This window comes from Schistocerca americana, chromosome 3 (genome assembly GCF_021461395.2).
Source record: "Schistocerca americana isolate TAMUIC-IGC-003095 chromosome 3, iqSchAmer2.1, whole genome shotgun sequence".
Classification (NCBI taxonomy): domain Eukaryota; kingdom Metazoa; phylum Arthropoda; class Insecta; order Orthoptera; family Acrididae; genus Schistocerca; species Schistocerca americana.
In genome coordinates, this window is record NC_060121.1 from 524,432,856 (window position 1) to 524,445,444 (window position 12,589).

General features: G+C 38.0%; 1 protein-coding gene across 3 annotated transcripts in view; it reads right to left on the minus strand.

Annotated features, from left to right (window-relative positions):
• The window catches only part of LOC124605430 (zinc finger protein 569-like), a 138,335-nt gene that overhangs the window by 8,619 nt on the left and 117,127 nt on the right, over positions 1 to 12,589 (minus strand). For all 3 annotated transcript variants that reach the window (XM_047137092.1, XM_047137093.1, XM_047137091.1), the window contains 2 exons: positions 8,025 to 8,408; positions 6,345 to 6,453 (listed from right to left, as the gene is read on the minus strand). In XM_047137092.1, the coding sequence (XP_046993048.1) occupies positions 6,345 to 6,453; positions 8,025 to 8,408 (493 nt within the window). The remainder of the gene's footprint in view (positions 1 to 6,344; positions 6,454 to 8,024; positions 8,409 to 12,589) is intronic.

A 12,589-nucleotide genomic window follows, 5' to 3' on the forward strand; every position in this document is an offset into this window, starting at 1 on the left:
ACGTTCTTGTACACCTGCCTCTAGTAGCAGAGTAACATTCCTCAAACTAACATGAAAGAGACTGCCTTCTTGTCTGTCCTGAACAATTTGATACAGATGCATTCCCAGGAAGGTGAATCCATACAAATAATGCTATTAACCCATTCCTGGATGCTGTTTCTACATTCAGTTAGCTGGCTGTACAACATCTTGCTGAGCACTCACGTTGATGGATTTTTACAGACACTGCTCTGTTTGATAGGTGTACCCAGATTGGGAACTGATTACTGCACTGCAAATTGCCAACCACTCCCAAATCAGCAGTTTTGGAAAACATATTGCAGGTGATGGTGGAAAACAGCCCTAGACCAATGCTGAAGTGCAAATGCTGTCCCATTTCCATGAGGTGTGAGATGTCTCATAACATGAAACTTTCAGCAACTTGACCTGAGGAACAGGAGGTAGTGGGATCCTTCATAACATGACATAAATCTCCCTGCCCCCCTGCGCGTGCGCGCACACACACGCACGCACGCACACACGCACACACACACACACACACACACACACACACACACACAAGGAATGGGTGAATCAGCTATTTGAAAAGATTAGTGAGATCATCTTAATCAATTTGGTGATAAGGGGGCAGAAGGATCAAACATGGTTTCTTGATGCATTTTTACTGTTACAGACACTGCTTGTGGGTTGGTGGTGGGGAGATAGGAGAAGAGTGGCATACAAACTTTGCAAAAGTAGCCACTTCTACTTAACCTTTGTCACACTGAGGCATCCTTACTGTGGTGGTCACAACTCCTTAGCACAGGGATGACAGATAATTTAAAATAAATCTCATGCAAACACAAGCAGAAGGATCTATACAGTGGTAGGAATCTCAAGTGCTTAAAAAAATGTTGCTCACCAGAAATTGTCCGGGAAATTGATTGAAATGGAAGGAAAGGGATAGTTCTAATGGCAGCTTGGACTAACAACTGTAAATAGCAAAAGTGCACTTGACCATTCAGTAGTGAATAAGCAGTATACAGCAGTGGACATACTGCGACAATGTATCAACACTGTTGTGTCAGATATCACAATGGAGCAATATCTCTAAGTCAAGGTTCGAGATATTCTCCAGAATGTTCTGAAAAAGAGAAACGTATGTGCAAAGTCTGCACTGAACATTCTTGCCTCCCCAACAAAAATAATGCATGGACACCAGCTGTGACTTAATTGAAATGCAAAATGTGGCAATTTTTTTCTGGAAAAATCATCATGGCTGACAAGACTGATAGATTACTATTGTCACCTCACTCACGACTAACAATATATTTATGGCAAACTGACCAGTATGTTTGAATAATGAAAAAAGCTACTTTTGATGACAAATGTAAACAGAAAATTATAGCCCCGTAGGAGAATAGTTTTCAGACTGGACTATTATCCAGCAAAAAGAGGTACACTGTCTTGTATCCACCTAAAAGCTGTTACGTCTAGGGCTCAGAATGCCTGCTCTGAACTGAAGCTGGTTCAGTAATTCCTAGTGGTAGAAGTCTGATCCTTATTTATGTTGTAACCAGCTTCTGAACTTATACACATGTCATAAATGTCAAAGTAGTAGGGAAAGGAAGAGGGTAGCATCCGACAATGTGCAATTACTATTATCTGTTGGTGGAACTGACACACTGAAGTGAGAAAAGTAGCACAAGATTCAAAAAAGGGTCTGGTGAGTATTTATATGAAAATGAGTTCAGATGCTGTAGCAGTTCAGTCTCATCATGAGTCCAAACAGTGAAATATTTCCAGTATCTTAGAAGTAAATGAGAGGCTGAGTATAAATGGAACTGAATGGAGCCCTCTTTCAGTGACCCATCTAAATGATGGCATAAGAGATAGCCAGCCAGTTTCTCCTTGTTGTAAAATGGTTTTTGACTGATATATAACTAACTAATTTAAAAGAAGGTTTCATTTTAGGCTGTTCTGGGTAGAGGAGTAGCCAGTAGCATGTATATCGTGAACTTTAGATTGAATGCACACAAATTTCAAATGCTTCATAAAAGAGTAAGTGTCTATAATACACAGCTCAATCTTTTGTCCAAGAAATAGTAGATGGCATATTATTAATTTTAGCTACTTACTTCTATTACTATATTCCCTAATTTGTTTTGCATCCCTGCAAGTTTTCCTTCATGCTATAATCTATTTTTGTGAGGGAGGTAAATTTTGGGTAAGTTGTTTAATTTATATGGAATCCAGAAATTAACCATGAACACAATTCACTGTACAAAATAAATAGAAATAGGCACACACATTCATATAATGCAATGTAATGAAACCCACTACATTCACCATTATATTGATAACCATTAAAAACACACATCCAATCCATTCCTCAATATTTACTATGTTAAACAGAGAGAGAGAGAGAGAGAGAGAGAGAGAGAGTGTGTGTGTGTGTGTGTGTGTGTGTGTGTGTGTGTGTGTGTGTGCGTGTGTGTGTGTGTGTGTGCGAGCGCACGCATGCGCGCACACCTTTTGAAGTAACATGCACTTCACTAAAGTGATTTTTTGTAACACTGTTTTTGAGAAGGGGAAAAATTGGCCAAATGTATATGCATAATTTTTTTCAGTAAGCAACATGATTATTTACAATGAGGTTAAAAGCTTGTCCTAATAATTTTCTCATTTATACGATCAGTTTTGGAGCTCTGTAACTTACAGAGAGTGATTTTCCTCTTTCTAAGCCAGTTACTTGCATCTTTGCATCATACTTTACCAGTCAGCTTCTTGCCTATCTGAGAGCACATTACCCATTTCTACTGTCTACTGGGACTACTCCCTCCCACTTTGACAGTGTACTGGCAGGAGAAAGGGAGCTTGTTCTTTGTAACTTCCTTATGCTTTGTTGGGAATACAGACATATTAAAAAATGGCATGAAATGCACTGTCGAGAAAAGTAAGATCATGTTAGTAACCAGAGAAGATGAAGAAGACAACGGACAAATTAATACTGAAAGATAGAACATTGAAACTGTGGACAACTTTAAATATCTAGGATGCATGATAATGGAGAATGCAATGATTAAGGCAGAAATAAGCAAATGGGTACAACGGAGCAATGCATTCAACCAATGTGTGATGGGTTTAGTCTGGCGAATGCCAATGAAGTGTAAGCATTTCATGTAAGTGATGTACTTTACACCCATATTGACATATGCTTTCGAGACTGGGACAGCGATAAAAAAAAAGCAAGGAGTAGAATCCAAACCAGTGAAATGAAATTCCTAAGAAGTTGTCAGGGAAAATGAGGAGAGGCTGAGCAAGAAATGAAGCCATTAGGGGGAAATTGGAGTAGAAAGGTTGAATGACAGAAAAGAGAAGAGTAGGTTAAAGTAGTTTAGACATGTAAAGAGAATGGAAGATGAAAGAAAACCAAAATAAACGAATTTAAGAGCAAGAGAGAGACTCAGAGAGAAATGGATGACTTGATAAAGACCATTTAAAAAAGGAGGAATCTGGGCTGGAACAAAAGAGTTACAGAAGAAGAATGGTGGAAAGATGGGTGAAAGAGGAGAAGTACCATAAATGCCCAAACACAAAATGATGCTGGGTAAAGCGGAAATAATGTGGAAGATAGCATATTATGTTATTCCTTCATGTCTTTCATCATAAAATTTGGTAAGTACAAAAAAAGAGGTGCTGTTCTGATGTGAACTTATACTGTGCTTTCCAGACTACTTTGAAAATACAGCATTATCTGACACTTGACTATTGATCATCAGTTATCCTCATAAGCTCCCCTCACCCTTGATGTTCCACACTCTCAAGAGTGTAATAATGACAATGCTTAATCCTGAAGTGACTTGATGTCCACCTTCCACTTCTGATTCTATGACAAAATGTTGTACTTTAAAATAAAATAGTGTTGGAACTATGTACTGAATGCACTTTTAACTGAGATTTCAGTACAAATGTCAAGTATAAATATGGCAAGGGAAGTTCTGGCAGAATGTAAATACAGCTGAACACACAATGTCAGGACTGCAGTTTGGCAGGTGGACTGGTTGCCAGAAAGTAAGTAATTTAGGACTAAAGGTCTGGTAGAATGATCTCTATAGTCATCTGCATCATATTCCATATAAAATGATGTCAGTTTTTTCACAATCATGAGGTAATGCTAAGCAAGTTTGACACGCAGCATCTGGCCATGATGCATATCCATGCTTCTTCAGTGTTTTCATGCCATCTAGCAATCAATATTTGAACTACAGCCTCTGCTGATGAACACAATCATGTGGGAAACACTGACAAAGTGCGGACTTTCAGGATGGCCAAACATGCTTCTATTTTTATGAGTATTGACCCCAAACTATTAATTACAAATGATATGACTTTTAGCTTGAAACCAGTCCCATGAAAAAAAGCAGATTTCGTGTCATATCACACCTTAATGATTCTAGTGTGTTTAACATACTGCCACTGAACAAACATAGCTGGTACTAGTAGGCTTTGTTTCTTCAAGAATAACAACAACATGGAATGGATAAATTGCAAATCACCACATAGAGGCGGCACAGAGTTCCAGATAGGCACAATGAAAAGAATGCTATAAATATGTCAGCTTTCAGACAAGGTTGTTCTTCAGAAGTAGAAAACACACACAGTCATGCATCAACAACTCTAGTGGCCATATATGGGTGAACTGTTCTTGTTCGATTGTGTGGAAGTTTTCTACTACTGAAGAAGAATCTTGTCTGAAAGGTGAAATATTTATAGCATTTTTTTTTTTCATTGTCTCTCTCTGCAACTCAATGACTCCTCTATGTGGTGTGCAGTAATCTATCCGAGCTTTAATATATTTCTGTCAGGGTTAAATTCAGTTGAGGAACATTCAAAAATTTTAATGTCCTCAAAACACAGATGTCATTTAAGACACAGCATGAGTTAAGAATGAACAATGATGTGAAGAGGTGCTCTCTATGACCTTCCGAAACAACTGCAATGTCAGTTGTATAACATGATCTAGGGATACTGGAACCTTGGCCGAAAGCAGATTTCAACAATTGTGGACCACATTTTTGATTGTAAATAGCTAAAAAATGAAATTAAATTTATGTGGTGGCATTTGTAAAAGAGGAAGAAACAGTGTGTACTGGTAAAACTTACAGAATCTGAGCTACTTTCTTAAGGCAAGACTGGCCAAAAAACTGGCAGTGGACAGCGAAATAAGCTCTACTAATGTCTGCATTATAATCAGGATGGTACAATTACTTGAATGTACATTCACATGAATGTATTGAAGAGTATTACATGTGATTTGTGATGTCTGCCCCTAAGTATATCTATTTAACAATTTTACGTTTGATTTTAGCTCTATATTGCTGTAAATTGCCATCCACTGTGTAAGGGTACAGATGTCGATCATGTACTTGATGAATCAAATCTATCCTTAAACTTCTTTGCCACAGTGCAGCAGCATTGCTGATGCAGATGCCCCATAGTTCTAGAAGGGAGAGGTTGGCACCTGGAGATCGTTTGGTGTGAAGAGTGAGTTAGTCACATGAGGACCATCATGCAAGTACAATGTGTTATGTATGTGTGATCACGGTTAAAGTAATAATTTTGAAGCATACGATTAATTTCATATCAGGGGCGTCGTTATATACATTAGTTAAACTGTAAGGAATCAGCAATGACAAATTCATATAAGCTCATGATAAATGAGTGAATGCAACTGTAATGTGAGTGTGATCAGAACAAGTAGGGACATAACACTTGAAATTAAAGTAAAATAAACTAACCGTGTTGTATAAAACATATTGCAAACCCTTCATTATTATTATTATTATTATATTTTGGAGGGGACTTAGTAATAGAACTGCAGGAGAATAGGTAGGCTTGCATCATATGCTCACAGCCAGAACTTCAGTTATAGGCATATTTACCTTGAGAGCAAGTTCGTCCTTCAAAACTAGCCATTTATGAATGTCCAATGCCTAATTTTCCAATGAGCCAAAATACAGTGAATAATAATTATGTGTAAATCAACAAATAATATGGAGTGGCACCTTACAACTGATTAGAAAGTTGTTTCAGCTTATCTAAAATAATTCAAAGAATATGCAAAATGCCTAAATCAGTACATCTCTACAGGGATTTTAAAATGGCTCTTTTCGAAGATGAGTTCTCATGACCTAAAAATAAAAGTGGTATTTGTTCACCTTTCTAGAGTAATGACAGGTCAAACAAGATACTAATACAAACAGCCCTTCATGTAGTGTAAAGTATTGGCACTCTGAAAGCTAATGTATTTGCAACATTGATATTAAATTCTAAATTTGAGGTTTATTTATGAATGTACTCACATGACAAACATAAGGCCGCAGCTTGCTGTGGACAGCCTGTATATGTTTCTTTAAGCATTTTGAATCGGCATATGTTTTGAGACATATGTCACATTGTTTGGTTGCATACCTTAAAACCAAGAAAACCCTGATCAAAATCAACTTATCTGTAAATGAAGTAAAATGCTAAAACAGTGAGACTTATTACACTACAATCAGTAAATAAACATTATTAATAATTTAGAGTGAAGAGCCTCAAATACGGCACACAAATGGTACCAAGAATTACTTGATGTGGAGAGGAGCTGTTATGCCCATTTGTTCTAGGAAGCCATCTAACTTCACAAGCATTACCATTGTCTCAACAAGAAAGAGGAAAGACTCAAGAAAAACAAAACCTGGATTCTGCTGCTACAAAGAATGGTTATTGCAGGCAACAAGGAGAAAACTACAACAGTAACAACCAGGGAAAGGCCCTTGAACACTGATGAGATGCCCAGGAACTCAACTCCAGTGTGCCACCAGCATCTGAGGGTGAATCTTTGACAAAGCCAGCCATGAAACAAATGTTGGTTGAAGATCCCAAGATGAGTGCTAACAGCCAACATGTGCTTAAATTATTAGCCTTTTTTTTAAAAACAAAAAATGTAAAACTGAGGAAAATACTAGTAAGTCCATTCTCTACTGGTGTTCTACAAAATTCATGAAACAAAAAATTTGTCTAGAAGAACGGGAGCAGATAAAATAATTTAATAAATTAAGTGCAGTACAGAAAAAACTAAGAAACAAATTTAAGTGACTAGAGTATAAATCTTCATAGAATAATATACAATGACTGAAAAAGGATTAAGTAAACACCCTGATGAAAAAAATATAATGTGTGGCACAGGCACACAAAAACTATGGAATGGGAGATACAAGCTGTCATACAAATAACAAACAGAACTAAAATAGCAAAAGTATTTTTGTTCTTTTGTAGGGGGAGAGAGAAAGTTGTTGGCAAGGTGGTATTGCTGAGTGAAGTAAGTATAGATGATAAAGAAAAGCATTTACCAATGAAGAACACATGAATAGTTTAAATGCTTCAAAGACAGCTGGGTGTCTGTGAAGGACAACAAGCTTTTCGAACAATTTTTGTATGGCTTCCTGTACGATCACTGTCCACAAATCCTACTTCACTGGCCCTGACACTTGTGATTCCTATTTCCTTCATAAAATCAATTTCCAAGAGAAAGAATAGCATTTTAATTCCACGAAATACAAGTGAACTGAATACTATTTAGCTTCTTCCATAACCCTACAGAGAGTTCAAAAAAGTTTAAATTCCACATCCTGAAGTCAATAAGTTTCTCTCCAGTCTTTCAGATGAAAACTTATCAAACATTGAAATGCACCTTTATGTCATCTACTCATTTTCCCAATACTACTTCCATCAATCAGTTTGGAATATATCTGTCCATTATGCATTATCATTTATTTAAAATTATCTTTGTTAAGTGTTAAAAAATAAGTGCTACAAAAATATTTTGTATAAGATGTTAGCATAGTAAAATTATATTGGGCAGAATTTAAAAAGATCACATAGAACATGGAACTAATTTTGTCTTCTGTAATAGTATTCTGCTATTTAGCCATCAAAACTGCACAGTATGATAATATAGCGGAACAGTAAACTACATTAAAACACTGAAAGTAACCAACCAACGAGGAAGATCATCAGTCTTGCGATTCATATGTATGACCCGATGGTTGCGTAACTGGGCTGCTTGCTTGAAACCTTTGCCACAGTCTGGACAATGAAAAGACCGAACTTCGCCATGAGTCTGCATATGTGCAACCATCCGTGTAATTACTGCAGTACGATACTTCTTACAAACAGGGCACACAAGCAGCCCAGCATCTTGACTGTGTGCAACCCACAAATGCATGGCACATCCTCTCCAGCGGTTGAACATCATTTTACATTCTGTGCAACGAAACTGTTGCTGGCTTCCAGTCACACGGCTTTCTGGCATGTGACATTCTAAATGAATAGCAAGTGCTTCAGCTGATGCAAATTTGTGGTGGCAGCCATCTTTCGTGCATCTGCAACAACAAAAGTTTGCCCGTTACTAGCGGAAAAGAAACAAGTACAATAAATGTTTGAATATAGTCTCAAGGCACAATATTTTAATACAATGTGTCAAGTGGTACAAACTCTATGAGATTTGGGCAGAGTGCTTCCTAGCCATTATATAGAGATAAATACTTTCATGTGGTTGACGGTAACAGTACTGCCTGTCAATGAGACAATCCCATGCCACATGTTTCCAAAAATTTCAAATCTACTTCATGGCACAACAGGCATTATTTATCCTCTTTCTATCTTATTATATGTGTAACACATACGGTCACTCAGAAACTATAACATTGATATCATTTTGTAATCAGTAGTGATGAAAAAGCTTATAAATGTTCAGGATGTAATCATATGTACAAATCAGTTTGTGATATGATTGTAAAATGGCTTGTTCCACATTATTTCGACCTATCTGCAAAATGATCCATGGAACATGTGACTAACTGAACATTCTACTTGAACCAAATCAGTATGTTATTTATCAGGTCATGCACACAAACCAAATATCTGATTCAAAGTCACAACTGGAAAGAGGGGAGGTTTGCAATTTTTCGTTCTATCATGCAGTGTAACGAAGTGCATGAATAACTTCCCAGATTTTCTCCTTTTTAAGTGCATAAGTACACTGTGAATGGCAAACAATTAGTTAAAAATCTGAAAAAGTTGCATATCTACTCGTAAGTGCTGAAAGAAAATGCAATTAGAAGAACTCATTGATAGGGCGGAAGTTAGTAAATGAGTATTGTAGTGTTCCATCAACACATCTCAGAAGAAATTTGCCAAATCTAATGTAAATGGCATAATTTTTATGTAAACATATCTTGCACAGTCAGAATTGGTATCAGTGGACTCTTATCAAACAATTTTAAAGTGTGGTGCCATGTAAGTTGTCTCTTTTTTCCCCTTTTTGCTTTTCATACACAGGCACCATACAAGGAATGGTAACCAAAAAGAGAAATTAACAGGAGGAGATCATGTTGGTTGGGCAACATAAAAATATTTGTATGATAATTACTACATCTCCCCCCATGAACCATGGACCTTGCCGTTGGTGGGGAGGCTTGCGTGCCTCAGCGATACAGATAGCCGTACCGTAGGTACAACCACAACGGAGAGGTATCTGTTGAGAGGCCAGACAAACGTGTGGTTCCTGAAGAGGGGCAGCAGCATTTTCAGTAGTTGCAAGGGCAACAGTCTGGATAATTGACTGATCTGGCCTTGTAACAATAACCAAAACGGCCTTGCTGTGCTGGTACTGCGAACGGCTGAAAGCAAGGGGAAACTACGGCCGTAATTTTTCCCGAGGGCATGCAGCTTTACTGCATGATTAAATGATGATGGCGTCCTCTTGGGTAAAATATTCTGGAGGTAAAATAGTCCCCCATTCGGATCTCCGTGCGGGGACTACTCAAGAGGATGTCGTTATCAGGAGAAAGAAAACTGGCGTTCTACGGATCGGAGCGTGGAATGTCAGATCCCTTAATCGGGCAGGTAGGTTAGAAAATTTAAAAAGGGAAATTGATAGGTTGAAGTTAGATATAGTGGGAATTAGTAGAAGTTCGGTGGCAGGAGGAACAAGACTTCTGGTCAGGTGACTATAGGGTTATAAACACAAAGTCAAATAGGGGTAATGCAGGAGTAGGTTTAATAATGAATAGGAAAATAGGAATGTGGGTAAGCTACTACAAACAGCATAGTGAACGCATTATTGTGGCCAAGATAGATACGAAGCCCACACCTACTACAGTAGTACAAGTTTATATGCCAGCTAGCTCTGCAGATCACGAAGAAATTGAAGAAATGTATGATGAAATAAAAGAAATTATTCAGATAGTGAAGGGAGACGAAAATTTAATAGTCATGGGTGACTGGAATTCGAGTGTAGGAAAAGGCAGAGAAGGAAACATAGTAGGTGAATATGGATTGGGGCTAAGAAATGAAAGAGGAAGCCGCCTGATAGAATTTTGCACAGAGCACAACTTAATCATAGCTAACACTTGGTTTAAGAATCATGATAGAAGGTTGTATACATGGAAGAACCCTGGAGATACTAAAAGGTATCAGAAAGATTATATAATGGTAAGACAGAGATTTAGGAACCAGGTTTTAAATTGTAAGACATTTCCAGGGGCAGATGTGGACTCTGACCACAATCTATTGGTTATGAGCTGTAGATTAAAACTGAAGAAACTGCAAAAAGGTGGGAATTTAAGGAGATGGGACCTGGATAAACTGAAAGAACCAGAGGTTGTACAGAGTTTCAGGGAGAGCATAAGGGAACAATTGAAAGGAATGGGGGAAAGAAATACAGTAGAAGAAGAATGGGTAGCTCTGAGGGATGAAGTAGTGAAGGCAGCAGACGATCAAGTAGGTAAAAAGAAGAGGGTTAGTAGAAATCCTTGGGTAACAGAAGAAATATTGAATTTAATTGATGAAAGGAGAAAATATAAAAATGCAGTAAATGAAGTAGGCAAAAAGGAATACAAACGTCTCAAAAATGAGATCCACAGGAAGTGCAAAATGGCTAAGCAGGGATGGCTAGAGGACAAATGTAAGGATGTAGAGGCTTATCTCACTAGGGGTAAGATAGATACTGCCTACAGGAAAATTAAAGGGACCTTTGGAGATAAGAGAACCACATGTATGAACATCAAGAGCTCAGATGGAAACCCAGTTCTAAGCAAAGAAGGGAAAGCAAAAAGGTGGAAGGAGTATATAGAGGGTCTATACAAGGGTGATGCACTTGAGGACAATATTATGGAAATGGAAGAGGATGTAGATGAAGATGAAATGGGAGATATGATACTGCGTGAAGAGTTTGACAGAGCACTGAAGGACCTGAGTCGAAACAAGGCCCCCGGAGTAGACAACATTCCATTGGAACTACTGACGGCCTTGGGAGAGCCAGTCCTGACAAAACTCTACCATCTGGCGAGCAAGATGTATGAAACAGGCGAAATACCCTCAGACTTCAAGAAGAATATAATAATTCCAATCTCAAAGAAAGCAGGTGTTGACAGATGTGAAAATTACCGAACAATCAGTTTAGTAAGCCACAGCTGCAAAGTACTAACACGAATTCTTTAGAGACGAATGGAAAAACTAGTAGAAGCCGACCTCGGGGAAGATCAGTTTGGATTCCGTAGAAATGTTGGAACACGTGAGGCAATACTGACCTTACGACTTATCTTAGAAGAAAGATTAAGGAAAGGCAAACCTACGTTTCTAGCATTTGTAGACTTAGAGAAAGCTTTTGACAATGTTGACTGGAATACTCTCTTTCAAATTCTAAAGGTGGCAGGGGTAAAATACAGGGAGCGAAAGGCTATTTACAACTTGTACAGAAACCAGATGGCAGTTATAAGAGTTGAGGGACATGAAAGGGAAGCAGTGGTTGGGAAGGGAGTAAGACAGGGTTGTAGCCTCTCCCCGATGTTATTCAATCTCTATATTGAGCAAGCAGTAAAGGAAACAAAAAAAAAATTTAGAGTAGGTATTAAAATCCATGGAGAAGAAATAAAAACTTTGAGGTTCGCCGATGACATTGTAATTCTGTCAGAGACAGCAAAGGACTTGGAAGAGCAGTTGAACGGAATGGATGGTGTCTTGAAGGGAGGATATAAGATGAACATCAACAAAAGCAAAACGAGGATAATGGAATGTAGTCGAGCTAATTCGGGTGATGCTGAGGGTATTAGATTAGGAAATGAGACACTTAAAGTAGTAAAGGAGTTTTGCTATTTGGGGAGCAAAATAACTGATGATGGACGAAGTAGAGAGGATATAAAATGTAGACTGGCAATGGCAAGGAAAGCGTTTCTGAAGAAGAGAAATTTGTTAACATCGAGTATAGATTTAAGTGTCAGGAAGTTATTTCTGAAAGTATTTGTATGGAGTGTAGCCACGTATGGAAGTGAAACATGGACGGTAAATAGTTTGGACAAGAAGAGAATAGAAGCTTTTGAAATGTGGTGCTACAGAAGAATGCTGAAGATTAGATGGGTAGATCACATAACTAATGAGGAAGTATTGAATAGGATTGGGGAGAAGAGAAGTTTGTGGCACAACTTGACCAGAAGAAGGGATCGGTTGGTAGGACATGTTCTGAGGCATCAAGGGATCACCAATTTAGTATTGGAGGGCAGCG